Source organism: Glandiceps talaboti, chromosome 3, assembly GCF_964340395.1.
Source record: "Glandiceps talaboti chromosome 3, keGlaTala1.1, whole genome shotgun sequence".
NCBI lineage: Eukaryota > Metazoa > Hemichordata > Enteropneusta > Spengelidae > Glandiceps > Glandiceps talaboti.
The window spans coordinates 26,644,001-26,667,706 of NC_135551.1; the positions used below are offsets into that span (position 1 = coordinate 26,644,001).

The 23,706-nt window shown below is 36.0% G+C and overlaps 1 protein-coding gene across 1 annotated transcript; it reads right to left on the reverse strand.

Annotated features, from left to right (window-relative positions):
- Positions 1-544: 544 nt before the first annotated feature.
- Positions 545-21,775, reverse strand: LOC144454006 (trifunctional purine biosynthetic protein adenosine-3-like). Its single transcript, XM_078145400.1, has 16 exons — positions 21,638-21,775; positions 20,296-20,452; positions 17,925-18,195; positions 16,266-16,446; positions 15,896-16,021; positions 15,650-15,737; positions 15,279-15,533; positions 14,697-14,931; positions 12,774-12,993; positions 11,294-11,492; positions 10,473-10,721; positions 8,979-9,338; positions 7,435-7,590; positions 5,831-5,967; positions 2,430-2,687; positions 545-1,802 (listed from the first exon to the last, which is right to left on the reverse strand). Exons 2-16 carry the CDS (start codon positions 20,438-20,440, stop codon positions 1,602-1,604), a joined length of 3,081 nt encoding a protein of 1,026 aa, XP_078001526.1. The 5' UTR covers positions 20,441-20,452; positions 21,638-21,775; the 3' UTR covers positions 545-1,601.
- Between the last annotated feature and the right edge of the window lie 1,931 nt (positions 21,776-23,706).

Genomic DNA, 23,706 nt, shown 5'->3' on the forward strand with positions numbered 1-23,706 from the left:
TATATTGGATGTTTTGATTATTCAAGATGGGCTATGCTGTCTATGACAGTGTGATTGTTAATGCCAAGTATCTGGGACAACACATGGGGCTAGGCAGTGAAGACAGCTTGATTCATGTGTGGATCGGGGGGGGGGGGGTACCACTGGTCAGATCTGGTAGGGGTGTGTGGCCGATGCTGTCAACCCCAGACCCCATTTTAGACCAATTTTGACCCAAAACCAATACCCCATTTTAGACCAGACCCAACAAATGTGAAAATGGGGACCCCATTTTAGACTTATTAGCTCTAAAATGAAGGTACCCATTTTAGACCAAAGGGCAAAAAACCCTACCCCAAAGGGTGGCATGTATACGTATACCCAATTAATGGGAGTACCCCAGCACATGTGGCTGCATAAGAAAAATAAATGGAACACAGAAATCCAAAATGTCATTTCAGAGGTTTTTATGTTGTAGGTAAAATCAAATTAAGAGTCTGGGTGAACTCATTAGACACCCTGTTTACTTTAAGAGTGTGAAAATTAAAATAAACGAATATTCTGGAAGTATTTACCATGATTTTGATTCATTCATTTCAATGGAAGAACATATCTCAATGATATATTTTGCATAATGCATCATTATTTTGCAATCTGTAAATCCATGCATATTCATTATCACATCTTGCATAAATAATCAAAAGTAATCTCATTACAGATGCATAACTTAAATAACAATACATTCATGTAGAATGTACCTCAGATACAAAATTTCCTGAAAATCAAAGCTCTTTAATTCTTTCAAAACGTTGCCATATGAAAGCCAGTTCTGGTACTTTTGAAATAGTATAAGAAATTTGGGGTTTCACCATCTCATTTTCAAGGAAATCATCAATCTTTTATTTTCCTATAGAGTTAACACAGTATTTGGTGGCCATATTGGATTTTCAAATGTATAAATTTGGATGTGACCTCTATTTCAAATATTTGTACGGTGAACCCAGTCTATATACCAAATATAATCATGAAATGCGCTTTGAATCGCACAACAAATTATACTAATTTACATATGTTGATACCAAGGAATACTATTGATTCAACCCAACAACTTTGAAGATTATATTCAACAAAAGTCTGTCCTGATATCACACTTATTAGGTCAAATTCAACATCAACATTTTTGCATTTGCAAAGAAATATATACATACATGCTTAGAATATTAAAAAAATGGATTTCTATAAGACAAAATAACAAATGCTGATGATATATATTTTATTGAACCCTATTTGTAGATTTCAAAATGGCAGAATCACATGTCTATCATCTAATTGTGAGGATGAATTGACATGGAGTAAAAATGGCACAAACAAACAGACAAACAAAACAAAGTCTCAATGCTGCTATTCCTGATCATGTTGGTAGCTTCACTGTAAAACATAAATATTTAGATCAGAATAAATGGATATTTTGCTATTAATTTATACTTCTTAGTGTTACAAGAAGCTTAGTATAGTATAATGCCTCACTGTAATAATGTATGGTACCAAGTGTGATCACATAATCGTAACAATGGTTGAACTTTTCAGACTAAGGGGTCTGCACTAATGATCTTGCATTTAATTTATTCCAACATTTCTGGTTTTAACCATTCAATTTTACCCCCCTCCCCTAGTTTAATTGCTTGACTGGCTACCAGCTCTAGAGCTCTAGGGTAAGCTTTGTGTTCTGCCAATTTGACACGTTCCTGTAGAATATCAACTGTATCCCTTGGATACACAGGCACTGATTCTTGTTCAATAATCGCACCAGCATCCACTTCCTCCTATTTGAGATAAAAGCAAATGAAAATAATCACTTTTAAGTTCTTTTACTCATGAAACCAAATTTCGATGACAAAGGTCTTTAAGCCCCTTACTTAGGAGAGGAAATTTTGAATTGAAAGATTGAAAAGTATTGATTAGAAATTGATCATTTACATACTTTAGTAACCTTAAATCTAACAATGCCGAAATATTTTGAGACTGAAATAAATATAATAACATTAGGGAAAACAGTGTCTTTAATAAAGGTCACCTTATTTGACAATGTTTTGCTAAGATGTGGGAATCCTGGCAACTGAAGAAAATCAAGAAAAGGGCATTGCTCAGTGGCAACTCCATCAACAAATGGGCCAATAAGCTTATAACTTTACCATAATTATGGAGGGAGACTCAAGTAAACATCATGGGAACTATAGTAGATACTTACTGCCTGTACAAAAGACTGTTTGATACTGTGAAATCAACCCGAGTGTTTGCAATGAATGATTTACAAATACAATTCTTGATGACTCACAGCATGATATACCCTGCTTTACAGCCACAGATTTAATAAACTTCAATCATCAGTTACAGATATTAAACACTCTCAGTAAAGTATTAAATTAGTAATACACACTTGTCTTACTTACCACTACATAATGAACTGAACATCCAGTTATCCTAACACCAGCTTCCAACACTAATTTATGTGCACTCATTCCTTTGAAGGAGGGTAGGAGAGATGGATGAATATTAATGAGACGACCATGCCATTTCCTGACAAACTCCCCACTAAGTATTCTCATGAATCCAGCTAGACAGATAAACTCAATACCAGCTTCTACAAGTGTTTCGTGGACCTTCATATCAAAGTCTACACGTGATTTGAATTCTTTGTGTTTAATAACCTGTATAAGAGACATAAACAATTAGATATTATACCATGCACAAGCCAAGTTGAACAAAAAATATGGAATTTATACCCTGGTTGTTCTACATCACGACAATGCATGTTTACATCACTATAACGCATACTTACATCATTGGTTCTTCTGTGTTCGAAAAATAAGTCAAAGCGTTCAAAATCGTCATTACTTTCTCTGATTATTATCTTATACTGATTATATATGCACAATTAAAATCACAAAATCTAAAACAAATGCCATCTAACTTGACAAAATTTTCACTAACAGCGCTACATTTTATTGTCTGGATCAACAAACAGCTTACTAACATAGCTGCATTATATCTTCTTGCTTGACAAATATATCTATTGGTAGGATTTTTGTTGAGCCAGACTTTTACTTGTACAACCAACTGCTAAAAAGTAAATCTTCAGTTACATTTAAATGTAATTGATATTATACCATGCACAAGCAAGGTTCAACAAAAAATATGGAATATACTCTGGTCATTCCACATCAAGACAATGTGCATCTATGTCCCCGCAATGTGTGTCTACGTCATTGGTTCTGCTGTGTTCAAAATATAAGTTAACAAGCGACCTATCGGTCAGAATAGCTCCGCTGTTTTTTTTTTTAATTTAATTTTTTATTTTGGTGACATGTAGAAGTGGTTCAGGTCTTCACTATGCAGTTTTGTTTTAGCGATGCAATAAAGTGGTTAGTGGTTTCATATGATGTCTCACTATAAAACACATTTTACACAGAAGTTGGTAATGTATTGTACTTTTATACCATAGTCACCATTTTATAACAAAAATCTACTGTTATGAAAAATTGCACAAAATCTCAGAAAAAAATGACTGGGAAATGCACACAAGAAAAAGAAAAAAAGAGGATTTTGAGGTTGGCTATAAATAATTCCAGTGTCTTACAGCTGTAACCCTGGAAAATTTTAATGATGAATGAAATAAACTAGGGATCTAAAATAATTTTGAGGCAATTTGAATTTGAATTTTCTAACAAATTTACAAAGTCAACAACATTCAACTTGTACTAGTTGTGGTAGATATATATAGGGAAGAAATGTATTAATCGCCATCTTAGTTTCCGTACGGCGACAATCTCAAGTACCCGGAAGAGAGTCATTCTCAGCCATACGTTACAGTGGTAACACTCGTTCATGTTCGGTTACCTTTCACAAAGAAAACACAACGAAATGGTTGAAATGATCTTTTTTTTTTATTTCTTTTCATCACAACAACAAAATCTGCGTGATTGATCAAAAGTGTTGTAAACTAAACCAGAAAGAATTATCGGACTGGCTAAACTTCCCGATGAACTGGAGTAAGGTCCTACTACTTCCAAGTATTAAAGCCTCGATAGTACTATAGTACGTGAGAAAATCGTCTCAAACTAGCGATACAACTTTCAAAATATAACTTGACATGTCTTCATTTGTTAGAGTTATACAATTCAAGACGGGTTTTCACTCGAAAACAACAATTCTGTGAATAATCACACTCTGAACGCAGCGATTTCTCGGACGATGTTACCACTGTAACGTATGGCTGACAACGACTTGCTTCCGGGTTAGTCCCTCGTGCAGACGGGTGGATTGTCGGCGATTAATACATACATCGTCTGATATTTTAATTCACAGTGTTCCTTGTGACCGGCGCCTGTCAGCAGACTCTGCCATTTTTTCATCATTCCATTGTATTTAAACCTTGTACTTGACATTTCGCAATATTTATAATTCTCAACAAAATACCTCAACATGCCTCACTTCGCTCGTACTCAAAGCAGCCCCGCGCGGTATGATCACTGACACTGATGACATGATGAGAGAGAACCTTTTCGGATTTACATGTAAAACGGGGAAAGATACGCAAAACATAATGCAAAGTCTGAAGCCAAATTAAAGTTGTAATTATTTTAATTATTTTTACTTGCCAAATATTTGCATTTTGGAAAGGCAAGACACGTTCATGTCGTTTAACTTTACATGTGAACTGTCGGCCATAACTTCAACCGCATGTCTGGCATGCCCTTCCTTACGCAAGTTGTCTGAATTCTGGTTCACTGTCATTCCAAATTGCACGACAATATAGAATTAACCACAAGTTACACGTTATCTGAAAACATCACACTTTTATAGTGGGTCTGAAGTGTGATTTTAGTGAGTACCAAGAACGTCCTGTGTTGATACTCAAGATACTTGCTGTGGAAAATCGCTCGGTCAAATGAGGTCACCTTCAGCTTCTGGTCGAATCAGGATATAGTATGCAAATGAGGATGTTGCGGACTGATTTGAAGTTTACAACCCTGTTTCGAACAAACGCTTGTCATTTGGGCGCCCAATGCGTAGAATTATGACTATAGCACATATTACATTGCTTGTTTGACGTCAATAGTGTCTTTTGAAAAGTGGCAGTTTACTTAAAGTCTCGTCGACTGATTTCCAATATGGCGTCGGTCATTATGCTCATTAACATATTCATTTTTTTTTCAAATTACAAAAAAAAAAATCATAAAAAATAAAAATGAGGATGTGCTGACTTGAAATTAACAAATCTGAGTAAGCTACCCCCTGCGCATCAACACGCCAGATATCAAAGCAATCTAATAAGAGGTTTTCAAGGAGTTGATGAAAATGACATTTTATGAAAAAAAATCATAAAAAATTGAAAATGGCACAGATCAACTTGGCATGAACAAATCTGAATAGCCTCCCCCCAGGGAACATGCACACCAAATATCGAAGAATTCCGACTGTCACTTCCGGAGTAGATAGTAAAAATATAAAAGTTTGACGGACACCTATGATTCACTCTACTCTCTATACCTCAATACCCACCTATACCTAAAGCTACGCTTTCAGCTTTCGCTGACAGCGGAGCTAAAAAGCTCAAAATTGCCATTACATTCCCTGAATTTTTAAAAATATTACTGGCGATGGTAGAAGTATATCATTCCTCAAAATACTTGTGACCTAAGGGTTGTCACTAGTTGTCCAGCGACTCGTAGTGCCAAGGGCCACTTAGGTCGGTCATATTTTCTAGGAACTCCAGCTTTTCACATGATACAATTACTGGTGATAAGCATGTATCATGAAATGCTAATTCTGTGAACAAGTAGAAGTATACCTTGGTGGCAATGTTAGCCTTTTCTGCTCTTTCGAGTCCTTTAACACCTGGTTTATTGGAAATAACCAATGAGATTTCAGCTTGACTATTGACTGCTGGATCCAAAGTATGATCAATCAGTGCCTGGAGGTTAGTACCTAAAAGATGAAAGGTTACAAGATTGTAGGATTATTTGTGAAGGGTCAAAGGTTACAGCATTGTTCTTAAAAGGTCAAAGGTTACTGGATAGCGTGTAAGGTCATAGGATAAAACAGAGTTTCATAATAGTGACCCTATTTTTTTCTTCTGTTTCACATTACCCGACCGACCCAAATTTTCGGCTCCAACATCACAATTTTTTTGTTTTATTTTCACTCGTCTGTAATTTTTGCAGAACAGCACCCCTCTTGTAAGAATAATAAAGTGTTTGGACTGTTGATGTCATCTACAGTCATGGCGGCAGTGGTGATACTTGTTCATGAACAGAGCATTTATTTTACTGTTTAAAGTGGTGCTGGAAACATGCCAATTGTGTAGAGAAGCTTGGAAAAGGACTTGTTATTAGGAATCCAATGAAAAGAAGACAGAGAGGGGGAAAAGGAGAAATAGAGAAACATTAAGAAATTATTTTTTTACTTTTACTTTTAAATGACTAACTATAGACTAACCATGGCTAGTAATGACCCATAGTTGCTATGAAAATATTATGAAAAAAAATTGGGTCACCCTAATGGCATGAGGTTAAAATATGCGCTGAATATAAGGATATTGTTGCGGAAAGCTTGCGGGTGTCACGCCCCCGGGTGCCTGTATTTGGCTGGTCCCAGTACCTTACTGGAGAAAGTCGGATTTTTCCCTGTATTTCAGGTCTAGATATCCCGTGTTTAGTCGAAGCACACTTTTCATATGCCAGTCAGTTGCTGAGGGGCGGAGTCTTGGTGACATGGTCAGGTAGCTATAGCAACACTTTTCTCCCATGCTCTCTCTCTCTTGCTGGACACCGTGTAGTCAACATCGTGTCAAATACGCTCTTGACATAATCTCTTGGTTTACCGTCATTTTCACTTCTTCTCTGTTAAAACCTACTTCTTCCTTTAGGGAAACGTTTTCTTGTATGCCTCTGTGAGGTTGGGTCGTGGGTTTTCACGAGTTGGTCGTGATATTTCAGGTTGCTTGGGTTGTGCCGTGGTCTGGAGACGCTGGCATTGGCGAATGTGTCTGTACTCAATTTTATAGTGTATGTTCTGCCATACACAAGGTCAAATCGAACAGCTTGGTGTGACGGAGCGGGTTTTCCACGCTTATCGAAGGCTTGCTAACGCTACCACTTATTAGCTTTCGTAGGCAATCTATTCTAGTGTTTTATTAGGTGTAAATATCAGAGTTTTTTGTGTAATTTCCATGAGTTCGTCACAATATTAAACAATCAATTAGTTTAATGAAAGATTAAAAGTTAAAAATTTACTGAAAGTCAAATGTGATTATATCGTATATTTGTTGTGAATAGCAAGTGGCATTCAAAGAGAAGAATTACGAAGTTTATTGTCACTAGTTACCATCCAAGAATGAGCATGTGTATTTACTAATTTCAGAAATATATGCATACTATATATCGTTGTACCAACCTGTCCCTGAAATGAGCACAGCCACTTTCATTTTCTGTCCACAATTTGAAAGTCTTCCTGACTTCAGGGCTTCATTCACATTGACTTGTTGGCATTGCGTTGGTGCTACAGCATCAAGGGCATATTCTAACCCGCTAATCTCAACTCTTGTATTTCCTGTATGTCACAAAAAAAGCCTTTGTAAACCATTGACCCTACATGAACCAAAGCTCATATTATCTTGTTGGTTTTTGTGCTGGTAATGGCAGCAAGGGATTTGTCTAACCCACTAATTTCAAGCTATTTGTTCCAGAAATAAAACCTTTATCAGATCAGTCTTTGTTAAAACAAATGGTTCCATCATAACCCAGTACCATTTATTTACACATACTTGTCAGAATTTCAAAAAGTTGAAGAAAAAATCTGTTTTCAAATCAGATAGAATGTCATATGTTGAACCTTTTAGGATTGATTGGAAAACTCTTAGTATGCACAAGAAATAAAAGACTGCATGTATATATATATTGATTAGTAATAATGATATTATTCCCAAATAGTTTCCTTCGTTTGTCCAGAATTTAGTGACCTAAGGGGCCTTGTCACAATGAGTCACTAGATGAGTAGTGACAAGGCCCCTTAGGTCACCACTATTTTTTGGTTGAATAGAGAAAGTATTGAGGATGAATTAATTATACTTTCTCAAGTATGATTTGTGAATAATCAAGAAAAATAATGGCAATTTGGAACATTTTGACTCATATTTTGAGCACCACAGAAACAATGCCATAGATGTGAGTTGTCATGATGTAGAACAGGTATAAAAACCCATATTTTTGTTTGAATGTGTTCAATCTGGCTTGTGTGTGTGGTATAATGATAATGATACACTATCTCAGTGTTTTATTTAAGGGCGGTAAGTAGGTAAAATCTACCGGGGTTCCCACATCATTTTACCGGGGTTCCCCACCTAAACTATGATACATTGCATGGTAAGCACTACCAGTTTTACCTCTTTCCCCCTTTCTGTTACCAGGGTTCCCAAACCTTAGCAAAAACACTGTATCTAATCTGGTCACAAGAGTTACTCTAAATACCAGCATCCTTCCTTTGTATGTTGGGAGAAAATGTCAGTGATTTTGTTCAAAGTGGTGACAAGTTCAAATATACCTGAGTTCCCCAGGTGTTTACCGTATACTGGGGTTCCAAACTATAATAATTCTGTTTTTCCCCCAACTTGTAGTTTTCTGAGTGTGTGCAAATTACCCTCTAGTAGAGTGATCATGGTAGCATGTATGGAAATCTATCAAAGTTTGACCAACATTTCCTCCTTTGTTACAGTATTCCAAAACCTTCGTAAAAAAACCCACTGTGAGTCACATTATCCATGGTAACAGTCTGCCAGTAATGTATACAATTGATTGGTCATACAGAGTGTGATGATGCGAGTCATTATTAATGAACAGTTATGAATTCTCAGACCTCCAACAACTAAAACACTTTTCCTTTCTCTAAAAACCTGAAATGTTGTTCTATTTCAATTATATATACATGTATGGGGTTCTCACCTGTCACAGCCTGTCTAACATTCCCAATAATCCATGCCTTCTCACCAGCTTGATGTACCATTCCCAAAACATCCTGTGAATGTTCCTTATCAACTACCAAAACTGCCCCAACACCACAATTAAATGTCCTTGCCATCTCATCAGCAGCTACATTTCCTTTGCTCTTAATCCAACCAAACACAGCTGGAATTTCCCACTTTGCAGCATCTAACGTCACACCACATCCATCAGGTAGGACTCTGGGAATATTTTCCAGAAGACCTCCCCCTGTGATGTGTGCATAGGCTTTAACCTTTGAACCTCTGATGGCAGGTAGTAGAGTTTTACTGTAAATCTTTGTTGGTGTTAGCAACGCATCACCTGCATAGATACAATGTAAAGAATAGATATACAACTATGGTCCTTACTTTCTGACCAGTAACATAATCAAATTGTTTGCTAAATTACTAATCACATGGCAAGAGTACTAAAGTGGCAGTTTGTTTGACTGGATCAGCATTTCATGGAATCCTAGACATTGTCACAGTATATTTGATACAGTGATAAGATGGTCTTAATAGTTGAGCACATTAAGTATAGGGTGTCCAATAAACATTTCAAACACAGAATAACATAAAACATTATTTTAGATAGATTGACATGAAATGTAGCAATAGATATGTGATGTATGAGAATAACTTGAATACAGATTCCGAGAATATGCTATTTTGTTGACTCATTTTCCCTCCAGCTAGATGCATTTACCAGTTAGTATTCATGGTATGAGCCATCATTATCTTTAAGTCAAACTGACTCAGTGGTGCCAGAGTGTCGAGGGTTTCCTAGCACTGTAGATCTATTCAAAATAATAGCCACTTGACAAGCATCATTGCCATAATGATTAGTAATTCTGCAAGTAAATTGGTTAGTTACTGCATAGACAGTGGAGCCCCCTCCACTCTCTATGGTTATTGGCCAGAAAGTTAGAATATACCAGTAAAACATATAGAGGAATTGTAATAAAAGTTTTCATTCAAGTGACCATTATCATACCATTTCTCTAATTTCAGACCAAAAATGAATAAAGAGCTACCAAGGTATTGAAAAAGCCATATAGGTCCTTTACATTGGATGGCAAATGTTTTCAAAATTTCCTTTTTGAAAATGTTCCTGCATAAATTTAAAATCATGTGATTGACTATGATACTATCAATTACCCCAAGAATGGATAATATCTCCTTAGCTCTTAGCTAATAACATGTTTTTATGATTTCCTAAAGTGCCAATCAACTTCATAAAATGCTGAATAAAATATGTAATTTCAGATATATTTGATCATTCTTGATGATTATCAAGACTGTATATATTTCTTCTATTTTTAATCCTTTCCTGCCAACTAAAATATTTGAAAATATAAACAAAAAAATTTCAAAAATTAATTTTCAGTTTATAGAACTATACTGGCTACTATGAGCAATATGTTGGAATCTTACATATTCTCCTTTGATTACTCACCAAGTGATGCACTGTTATCAAAGGGGCTTGGACCGCTGTACATATAACCACTATTTTCTACTACACGACGTACAAGGCTGTAACCATTACTGTGAATTCCAGAGGATGCCACTCCTATGAGTACATCACCAGTTGAAATCTTATCTAGCTGGGGCAACATCTTTGTTCTTTCAACAGCACCAACAGCAAATCCTGCTAGGTCATAGTCCCCCTGGGCATACATCCCTGGCATTTCAGCTGTTTCACCACCTGAAACAAAATGGACGTCATTATACATCAACTATTCACAGGATTCAAATAAAGTTCCAGGACTTCCCAAGAGTTTTTCATCAGCTTTCCATAAGTCAGATGAACTTGGTTTTGACCAGCGAAATACATGTCACACATGCATGAAATAGATTATAAACATGTCCCAAAATGTCATTTTGACACTCAACACTTTACGACAGTAACATTTGTTTACTTTATGGATTTTCCAGGAGTTGATCACAAAGCACACCCTGCCTACTTACCACCCACAATAAAACACACACTGACTTACCTAACAAAGCACACCCTGCCTACTTACCACCCACAATAAAACACACACTGACTTACCTAACAAAGCACACCCTGCCTACTTACCACCCACAATAAAACACACACTGACTTACCTAACAAAGCACACCCTGCCTACTTACCACCCACAATAAAACACACACTGACTTACCTAACAAAGCACACCCTGCCTACTTACCACCCACAATAAAACACACACTGACTCACCTAACAAAGCACATCCTGCCTACTTACCACTCACAATAAAACACACACTGACTTACCTAACAAAGCACACCCTGCCAGTTTACAACCGTCAGTGATTCCACTTATGACATCCCTGGCTACGTTCACTTCCAATTTACCACAGGCAAAGTAGTCCAAGAAATACAGTGACTCGGCACCATTGGCTAAAATGTCATTAACACACATTGCAACCAGATCTTGTCCTATTGTTGTATGTTTGCCACATGCCTGTGCAATCTGAAAAATTGTTGATAAAACAAATTTTTTTTTGATTTATCAGAACAGACATTGTCAGCTGACCAAGTATGAAAATACATTGAATTGTGATACTACCAAACCAGAGAGACTATAGAGTTTGAATTAGGCGACATGTTTTTTTCTACATTTGACACAAGTTTTTTTTCCCAAATTACTCAAACAAAATGCACTGATAGCACACAAGCATATGAATTGATACATTTGATCTCACTGTGAACACAAATCAAAATCACTGCCAGACGAGACAAGGAAGTTCAATCACAAAACTTAATATTTGTGTTCACGAGAAAAAAAACTGTGTGCGAGTGCTATCAGTGCCTGTATATTGTGTAATTCATAACAAAGAACATAGTGTGAGATGTAAAATTCATTGTGACACCTGACTGAAACTCTATCGTCTCTGTAGTTTGGTAGTGTAATGTCAAAAAAAGGTGGGGGGGGGGTATGATTTATGCTGCATGTAGTGTTCTAGTTAGTGACACATACGTAACCATTACTAATACCAGCCATTGGCAGAACTCAGGCCTGATATTCAGTCATTACATACATATATCAAATGAATATATATTATTTTGTATAGCTTTTACGATATTATCAAGGAAAATTGTAATATGCCATCATTTGTGACAGCAATGCCAGATGGTTTAAATGCCATCAATGACATGTATATGACATGAACATCATAGCACAATAGTTTAATTGAGGTATACAGTGTAGTGCATGTCTAAGGGAAAAAAGCTTGTAAACCCAGTGTGTACAATCTTAACCCATGTAAATGTAGTGGCTGACAGTTTAATAACTTTTTTGAAATCTTATTTTGCTCCTATCAAATTATGTGAACAATTTGATTATCCAGCTTTGTAAAACAACAATACAATTTGTACGATAAAGACTTTAACAGTATTAAATCACAGAATAATAGGTATTTAACTTGTCCTATCAAGACTGAATTTGAATAAATACAATAACAAACACACATGCACACACAACCACCCATACATATACACAGACACACACATACATCATGCACATGTACTTGCACACACACCTTCAACCCATGCATGCAAGCATACACACACACACACACACACACACACACTCCGTTACATGTACATACATCATTCACATGTACTTGAATGTATGCTCATGCACACATGCATGCATACACAAACACACACACTCACTTCTCCATGCCAGTAGTACTACTGTTACAGTAACTCAGTTCAGTTGTACTAAATATGACAGATTTAAATGTGTTACCTTTAGTTTGGTCCCAACTCCATCTGTACCAGATATAAGGACAGGATCTCGATACCCTGCACTTTTCAGATTAAATGCACCTCCAAATCCTCCAATGACAGCATCACATCCTGGTCTTGCTGTTGATTTCACCATAGACTTGATTTGATCTACAAGCTGGTTTCCTGCATCAATGTTTACACCACAAGCACTATAACTTAGCCCAACTGTAGATTTAGCCCTGTAAATTGAAAGTATTCATGATGCAGTGAAAACAATATATATGCTTCAGCATACCATAGAGGGGGCTATTTGCTTGTCATAGATCAGACTGTTCATGCATACAAATTACTAGGTATGGAAATTGTACACAAAGCAGCCATTATGGATGCCTCAGTGTATGACTGGTATCATGAAACAGGACATCAGCATTAAACTGCACATCTGATATGTACTACTCTAGGAAAAGATTTTGAATTTGGATAAAAAGTTTAGAAACTTTGACAATTATTCTAGATGTTAGAGTCCAGTGATATATACTTGGCAAGGTCATTTCAGGTATGATGAAATGAAATGGATTGGAAACAATCAATTTTACCAGATTTCAAATTTTGTGATTCTTTCTAAATAATTATAATATAAGCAGCTGATAAAAATGGAATTTTTGATTTGTCAGAAATTCTTCTCTGAACTGAAATTCATTTGATAAAACGACATGTGATATATAGTTTATTTTCTGACATTTTGACATTGTACCATATTAAAAGTGAAGTGTTTCTGGCCAAGATGTTTCACTCAGGCTTTACACTGCCTCAGTAGGCCCAATCCATCATACTAATTATCGCTTATGTCCAGTCACATGACCCAAAGTGCTAATCAGAACAGTTGCTATTGTTTGCAATTTATTCCATTTTCTTCGTATGTGTCGAGTTTTTTTTTATCCAGATGCTTTCATGCGCTAGTCTATATGATTTGTTCTTCCATATCTTTTCAACTTCTACTATTCTGAAGTTGGCAAGGGAGTGGTTGGCCAAGTTGAAATGGTTTGGTATTGGATCTGTTTTGTTTTTATTCCTTATCAGTAATGAATGGTTCTGCATGTGGGTGTAGATGGTATCTCCTGTTTCTCCAACATATATTACTTGTCCACACCTTTCACAATATTATGTTTGTTGTTTTGCAGTATGATGCCAAGTCAGTTAACAGATTACAAATCCAATTCTACCTAATTTCAAATATTTGTTGTATGAGTTTCTTGCCATCATGGGGTTCTTTTTTCCATCTTGTTGAAATAATTTCTAAATTCTCCTCACAGACAACATTTATCATCTTAAAACAACAAAGACAGACACAGATACTTGTTTGAAAGAAAGAATTTTATTATTTTTAATATTTGCAAGGGTTAACAAATCAAAATTGCCGTTATTTTATATTCCTATCAGCTTTTACAAGGTGAATAAATTCTACACCTTTAGCATATAATTTTCTCCTTCAAATGATACCTGGAGGTGAAATCATGGTTTGACATGATAACACACTGACAATTTCTACCATTATTCAATATGCTATGCATAATAAAAACAAAGTAAATCTTGAAAATATAAATAGAGGGCGCTATAAATATTGAAACAATGACAGTTGTCATGGAAGGTTAGCTGCCTTTTTTTTGGTCAAATAAAGCCTCAGTTTTGAAGTTATTTTGTATAGACTTTCTTTCTCCTTCTGATCTGTCTTTGCTGTAATATTGTCCAAGATAATATCAAACTAACAAGAAATTCAGAAAAATTCAGTTGCATATAAACACATGTGAAATGTTACATTTCAGTTGAATATTTGCATTGTATCTATCGGCAATACTGACCGATCAAATTGGTTGCTATCGAAAACATTTGTATTTGCATCATCTTTTCAAAGTTTCAGATAATCAATAAGTCTTACCCAGACCTTTGTTTGCTGACAAAGTCACAGCCTCTTTTAGCAATATCTTTTCTGTAAATAGCATCTGTAAACTGGACAGCTGCAGCGCCCTCTTGTGCCTTAGCTGCAGCAGTTGTTAAATCACTTGCCATGGCAACAGTGGCAAGGACACGCCCTCCTGAGGTAACAACCTGACCATCTTTGAGTGCTGTGCCAGCATGGAATACGAGCTGTCCCATTCCATTTTCTACTTTGTCTAGACCTACAGAAAGAAAACGAAGTATTCAGAATCAGAATCAGAAAAATCTGACATAGCGAAAGTGATACAAAGAGACAATGAGACACATAGACATGACAAAACAGAAAAGTAACAGACAGAGGATAGACAGATGGAGAAGTGGACCAGACAGACAGACTGACTGATGGATGGGTGGATGACAAGATGGTGACACGTGAGAGAGAGAGAGAGAGAGAGAGAGAGAGAGAGAGAGAGAGAGAGAGAGAGAGAGAGAGAGAGAGAGACAGACAGACAGACAGACAGACAGACAGACAGACAGACAGACAGACAGACGGATGGATGGACAGACAGATGACAACACACTTACATACCTGTAATAGGCATTCCCTTCTTATAGGATGCAGGGTAGCCGCCACTGGCAAGTACTACACCCACAGCAAACTTGTCACTGTGCCATGTAGGCAGTGTTGTTGACAAAGTACCATTTGTACAGGCCTGCATTGTACTATACAAGTCACTCTTGAGTAGCGGTACCAGAACTTGAGTTTCAGGATCTCCAAAGCGACAATTAAACTCTAACACTTTGGGGCCATCATCTGTAAGCATCAACCCAGCATACAGAACACCTACAATAAATTGAATAAAAACAAAAGTTATCACCAACTCAATGTTGAGGGCACTGATCAGTTGACACAAATCAGACAGCTGTATTCAGCCCAAGTGACCAATAGTTGACACTTACCAACATAAGGTCTGCCTTCGTCTTTCATTCCTTTGATAGCTTTCTCTAAGATAGCAGTATGGATAGTTTTCAGAGTTTCAGCAGATACCTAAAATTAAACACAACAAGAAAGTTATTTGATAGTTCAACTACTCCTGGAGGGGTTTTATTGATGGGTCTGTAAACCCAAAACTGAACACAAGGCAAAGCTACAACCCAGTACTAACTACAGTTGAAAGTATGAACAAGGCTAATATATGAGCTTACCTGTGGACATGGACAGTAAGCTCCCATTCCACCAGTGTTTGGACCATGATCTCCTTCAAGTAAACGTTTGTGGTCCTGTGCTGGTGGCATTGGTGACAAGGCTGTACCATCACTGAATGCTAGCACCTATTATACACAATACATAGATATTTTCCATGCATTATTTACAGGGTCAACAATATGGTAACGATGCACTTACAAGCCTCAACAGACAAAATTTCAGTAAGTACATCGCATAAGTTTCTCCTCTAGAAGAGCAACAGTTTTCCAACACCCTGGACTGCTGGCAGTGACATTTCAAGAGTTCGTCACTTAAAAAAAAAATCTTAAGAATTACAATTGTGTGATACTATGCGTACAATGTACTTACAGAAAATTCTTCTCCTTCCAATAACTCTTCAATAACTACAGTATCCCCAGCTTGGCCAAACAATTTATCTTGTACAATTTCTTTGACTGCTTTGCAGGCTTCATCTTTGTCACTGGCTACAATGACACCTTTACCAGCAGCCAGACCACTAGCTTTCACTACTAATGCTTTATAAGGAGCGCTGTCAACAAAAGAGAAAGTGAGTTCAAACAAACTGTAACATACTGTGCACATTTTACACTTTTTGAGTATAAGGTTAAGTTGTTACTAAGTATACATGTGTCGAGTATTGCTCCGTACTAGTCTGTGATGGAGGGTTGTATGTCGCCACCTAGTGACAGAGTTCAGAGAGGACACTACGCGTTGGGTCTTGCTATGTCGGCAGATTCCATTAATACTATTTCTTGAGTGAACATTGCTTCTCTGTCTGTTTTTTGTTGTATTTTTGTAAAGAATTGCCATAGCATGGTTTCTCATCCATCCTACACTGAGTAACAACTCTCTACTTCTTTCACAGAGCTCTCTCTAAACTGGTTACAAAACCACCTATGGTGTTCACTTTAAGACCCCTGGCTTTTACTATTTTACATGGGGCACTGTCAAGTGAATGAAAATGTATTCAACAATAGTGTTGACGTCCTTTGTCAGCTGCCTTTGTAAGGAGTATTGTCAAAAGAAAAGATGAACAGTATTTTATACCACCAATGGAGTTCATTTCCTTGCACTGCATTCCACAATGATTTTGGACAAAATCTTTTATATCACTCAGAGACATTTCATTGACATGGTTCAACAACACACACATAAATATAAATAACATACAGTAACACCAATAGTTGGTTCAAAAATTTCACATACACATTAAAACTTAATGTATACATAACTGTCAAAATTTAATTGTTTTTTTTTTTGTCTTTTACTGGATTCCTATTTCATTTTTTATGTTTAGAAAGTAACTTCATTTAAACTTAACCAAGATATTATTACATGGCTCTGCAAACATTCTGGTACAATGTCAGGGAACAATGCTAGTTTTGCTAGATGTCACTTTCTCCATAAACTTGGGTTCTCATATATTTGCAAAAGTATCAGTATACATGTATAACATTTAAAGATAGCCATACATGTATATGGATTTACCACCACCCGGGCTCAAAATTAGCAGTAGTCCTGGGTACAGAGGCTACTAAACATTCTGTTGAACCAATGAAAATCAATAGAAAGTTGTAGCTGAAGTGAAAAAAGTACACTTGGCTAGATCTGACTACCAAACATATATGTACATGTAAGGCCAAAAAAACACCAAAACAATTGTTTCTGGTCAGGTCAGTTTGTCTAAATGGTGCGGCAATGTAGATTTTGTTTTTAAATTCTCAACAAACCTGTTGCTCAGTCTACTATTTATGGCAGTTACTGTTCTTTTTATTTAGTACTTTAGAGCAAGTGTGTATGTAGGGCAGATGTCATTTGCTTGTTCATGATTGGCTCTGCAGTTGTATTCACTGAAGTAGGGAGTTATTTTTGTGCTTCCCCATGGATCTGCAGACTGCTTGGGCTCAACAAACACACACCAAAAATAGACCAATGCAAGGGTATTTTAGTGATGCGCGCGCTGACCAGAAACAATTTTTTTTCTGCCTAAGCCCAGAGTTCACTTACTTATTAATATGTTGACATGCACTCTCTGCATCAGTGAAAGACTGCCACTTAGCAGTTGGTATCTTATGTCTGTCCATGAAGGACTTGGCAAAGTCTTTACTGGCTTCTATTTCAGCTGCTTTAGCTGACGGACCAAAGCAAGGCACATTATTTGCAGCCAAGACATCAGCTATACCATCAGCTAAGGGATTCTCTGGTCCTACAACAACCAATGCTATGTTGTTCTCTTTGCACCAATCAGCTAGCTTCTTATGGTCACCGACTGGAACAGCTGGTTAAAACAAAAACATTTGGACATGTAACTCAGTCTGGTAGACTGTGATTGGTCAGTATTTTAGCTGAGGTGTAGGAACCCCAGATACAGAAGAAGAAAATTTAGTAAAATTTGGAATGCTTTGTGCACCAAGTATCATAATTTTGATGGGGAATCCTGGTAAAATGAATGGGGAACTCAAGTAGATTTTACCTGCTTACTACCCTTAACAAAAACACTGGTGGTTAAAGTGTTACAAAACAATGACAAACAACACATAATACAAATGTTAAATGTTAAACATAAGAATTACGACATGGCTATTTCTAAATGTACCAACTATATTAGCATCACATCTTACAGTGTTTCATCAAATTCAAAATCAGAAGACTTTGACAGACTTCTTCAAGAATTGGTGTAAAATTAATTAATTAATCAATCAATCAATCAATCAATCAATCAATCAATCAATCAATCAATCAATCAATCAACCAACCAACCAACCAAACATTTATAAACTGAAGTGTCTGCATTCAGTAAAGCAATAGTCAAAGGTGCTGAACAAGTAACCAAGTAAGGGTGTTTAGAATAACCCTGCAAACAGATACCTTTCCAGAATTTCTCAAGAAGGGCAAAGATATGAAGTTAGTATGTAATGGTAGACAAATATGATCATTTCAAACCTTGTTTTAAATTTACCATCTATATTTTCACCACATTAAAAATTACAATATCAATATGAATTCAAATTTTGAATACATTATATAATGAAGGTGTCATGTAAAATGTGTAATACTAAGTAAGTCATGTGATCATCATAGTTACAATGAATAAGCAGGCCTATTACTTTCCACATCAATTAATTTACCTCTCAAAAATGCTAACTTTATGCATTCTATTCACTGTCACAGTTTAAACTTAAAGTGGTCATATATGGATGAGGATTGGGTATTTATTTTCGACTTTTAATTTATAAAACAATTTTATCATGGCTTCCTACTTGAAAAATCAATTTGAAACAACACATGCCAAGTCTGTGTTTGTAACTTAAAGTGCAAAAACTTGAGAAAAAGATAAAAAATGTGTAAAGAGTTTGTTATTCTATATGCAATAATAAATATTTTACACGTTAGCTTTTTGAAATTTATTGAGTTACAAACACAGACTTAGTCTATGTTGTTTCACATTGATTTTTGAAGCAGGAAGCTATGATATAATTGTTTTATAAATTAAAAGTCGAAAATAGATACCCAATCCTCATCAATATGACCACTTTACATGTAACTAATAATACAACTACAATATGATACAAGTATGGTTGTATCATGTCCATGCATGTCATTGTAATATGTACATTTTAAATTTTTATGAATTATTCAAACAAAAGCTTTCACTATTAGGTAAATTATCATGAAAAAAATCCAAACCTCTCTTTCTACTTTTATTTTCATTTTTCATACACTCGTTATTATTTTATACTAGTTCAAATAATTTTTTTTTTAAATCTAGAGTTACTGCACTAAGTTATGAGATGAGATGAGATGAACTTTTTCTGAAACATGTATGCCATTCTTTGTACACAGTATGGTAATTAACTAGTCTGTGAGACTTTCATCAAACTTAATTAAATCAACCAGCTGTAACTGGAGTATTTTTTTTCAATCAATCAATCAATCAATCAATCAATCAATCAATCAATCAATCAAACAACCAATTATATATTCCCTGAAAATTGTTAAAATACAAATAACTAGACATTAAATATAATATTAATTACAAGTTTATTTCATCCATACAGTAATAGATTGAAAATAAAAATAGTGATGTCGTTTGGGACACTGATTTTAGGATGTGGACTCAAAAATCAATTTGGATTTATTGTACCCTATTATGTGTACAGTTACATAAATATATATGTTTACCCACAGGTGATTCTATAACAGGATGTACAATATTCAGAATGTACAATATTCTGAATAATGTATTATACTAACAAAAGGTTTCAGAAATCATTAAAGTTGCAGTTAGCACAGCTGTAAAATAATACTTCTATTACAAACATTAACATAACATCATAAAGGCCAGGATGCATGTAACAGAAAACAGACACGCCCCTACCTGCATTGTCAATTTTTCCTTTGTTTTTAGTACCAGCATTACCAGGTGCCATGATGACTTCACTCACAAGGTCAGACTGTGCTATCTTCCATGCTAGTGTGTGTTCTCTACCTCCACTGCCTACAACAAGTACTTTGTCTCCCATGGTTACCTTGATCTGGTTGAAGAAAGTCATATATTTTCTTTTTTCAAACTTTGTTCCGATTCAATAGGATTAGGCGGGGAAAATAATTGTGTGTTTCCAATAACATGGCCTCAGAAAATAGCATAGGAAGGCCGGGATTTTATTTTATTTTAACTGTTTTTTAGTTTTTACAACTAATGCTTCGACCCAAATTGAAACAAAATGTTGGTCAGAATACCTCTTCTGTGATAGTTTGATGAAATATGCACAGACATTAATGGGTAGAGAAAACAGACATGCATGAAGCACAAGAAGACAAAGAATTTCTTATCTTCTTGTTTTAAATATTTTTAAAAAGAAATTGTTAAGGGTTGGCAGACTTGATTTCAACTAGGGTCGGTAGGTTTTTTTGTTTGTTTGTTTTTTACCTTGGCCATTTAGACAGTATCAGAATATATCAAAAGTACATATTAAATATTGAAAATGTTCAGTGAGTTAATTAAAGTATTTAAATTTTATTATATGAAATCACGCTTATGACATGTATATTATCATTGTATGGGACATTTTCATTTTTCTTTCTTAGCTATAAACTGCTATACTGCATGCATAGATATCGTAAAATTGACAAATGAAAATTATACATGATATAATGGAATGACTTGTACTTAGCATGACAAACACTTCTATAGTAAGCGTACATAATGTATGGTAAAATAATACAGATGTGTATAAATCTGTATATGAATATGGTTGCTTCAATTCACTTCAATTCTTACATAACGGTAGGGGGGGGGGTGTTCCATTTGCTGTGCATAGAATAGGACGTATGCGTACGTGAGTAACACGGCCATATATGTACGATTACTTTCTATTAATATTTAAATCAGCAGTGCCCCTAGTGATTCACGTATAAAATCAACAGGGTTTGGGGGGGATTAAAAAACACACGTATTATTATGAAGTACGGATATACATACTAAACGTGAAGTTAAGTGCGACTGGACATTTTTTTTTTCGTCTGGAAACTGATAGGGGTTCATCCATGATACCTCCATGCGTACACCATGGCAAAGGGAACCAGCACAATGAATGACAAATAAAATGCCGACACTTCCGATCCATTCATTCCTCACGTGTTCTCTATCATATTACGAACGATATTTCACACATTTCTACACGTTGGTGACAAGGGGAAGAGTTAACGTCAATACTTGCCTTATAATATTACAGCAGTTAACATGTACCAAATCTCTCCACAATTTGAGTGTGTCCCTTCTGAACGTGTATCGACGTCAACAGCTACAACGCACGTTTACTGCTGTGTCCTTCGCGCCACGGCGTGTTCAGTTTCCATGAACTCAATATTACCTTTGACCTCGCCATACCTTCCGTGACCTTCACGATGGTGGCGCTAGACCAAACTATTAAACTGATCAAGTATATTTCATATTCATAGTATTAGTTCATGTTCCAGTCATATCAAAATAACTAAACGGGTTTTTAAAACGTGACGATATCTGACTATTACCGAAAACCAAACATGGCTAACTTTGTAGACTAGTAAAAATAAATAGAAGAAATTCAATGCTACAATGCATACATTACCCGATGAACAAACTTTTTGACCAATCAGAAAGCTCTTTGTCTCAGCCTAGAGAGAGAGAGAGAGAGAGAGAGAGAGAGGGGGGGGGGGTTAGATTCTTATTGTTCCGTTGGATTTCAAGCTATTTATGCCCATGGGACTTGTCTGTCAGACTCGACTTGACAGTTCTGCATACACCCGAAACTAGGACAGGCATCATTTTCAAGTCAGATGGTAAGGCTCTGGCTGACATATATTACAAGTAAATGTGCTGTGTGGGAGTCTTCGTTTGAACTAAATGTGAGAAGTGTTTCGAAGCCACTGATAGCCTACTAGACTACGGTTGGCTTTGAAGCAGTCATTAACATCATGATTGTCTTTATTAATCAATCACTGTAGAATTTTTGATAAGTTATTGTTTATAGGGGCAGATACATAATATCCAAATATGGTATTTTTCAGCTCAGGACACTACTTATAATATTGTTTACGTCATTCTAACAGAGTAGGTTGAACTAATGGGTCGGTTAAAAAACAAGATAAAATAGAGTACTGTACGAGTATACACGTTGGTGATACTTTCAATTCCAATCACAATCCACAATTTATTTCATTCTCTTGATACATGTCAGTTTGGCCATAAACAACTCTTTAAATTCTTTTTTGCGGAAACTTTCAAAACTATCAACTTGTCGATAGGGTACCAGTGATTCATTGATTGGTCGGTTAGCTGATCATTGGTCAGTGCAAATAAAGGAGGCTCACATTATGACTTTTCATAAAACATTCCAGGGCGATGGCATGTCTAGAAGCAATCTGATTAAAATCTGATGTGGTGAAAGCGGCTAAATGCTTCATTTACCTCTATTTCCATAGTTCTGTGTCGTTTGTTTTGTCCCGAGTGATCGCCACCTTCCCACCGAAGGCAGCGACCACTCGGGACAAAACAAATGGCACAAAATGACCACCACATCTGATTTTAACCAGATTGGTCTAGAAGTTAAACCATGATGTGTACAATTTTATACAGGTTTCGATTCCTTGCTCATTGTAGCTGAATAAGAGTGCCAGAAGGGTACATATACCAACAACCTAGCCCAGAAAGTTTTACTGGTGAACGACATTGTCAATCCAAATACTAGTAGCCAAGTTTCTGGGCTAACCGTCAAACTACATTTCCCAGAAAATAGTGGTAAGTCTGACCGTATCTCACAATCATCTGAAATCTATAGCTGTTTCTCATTCAAAGCAGACTGGAAAGTCACGTGTTAGTATTTCATAGAAAACTGTGACTTGTATATATCCACAGGCATGCAAGTGTTCCCCATCTATTTTCACTGTTTTCCACTGCTTTGTGTACACTTTGCAGTTGTCGCACACTAACCAAGCAACTACCTTCTAAAGTTAAACTGAAGTCTACTCTACTAACTTCTGATTTTTGGAATGGGATTCTTTCTTGGTTATGAGCTGCTTTTTGTTTCAAACCCTCAACTAAGCTGATAAACAAACATTCTCACTTTCTCATGATGGATAGTACAGGTAGCGTTAGAATCATCAGAATGGAAAGGGGACTGGTTGTTGAAGTTATTTTCATGCCATATTCCAACATTCAATAATAGTAAAAATAACAAAATGACAAGTTTAGGTAGATTTCAACATTTTATTATAACTCAAATTACTGAGTTTGAGGTATCATGCAATG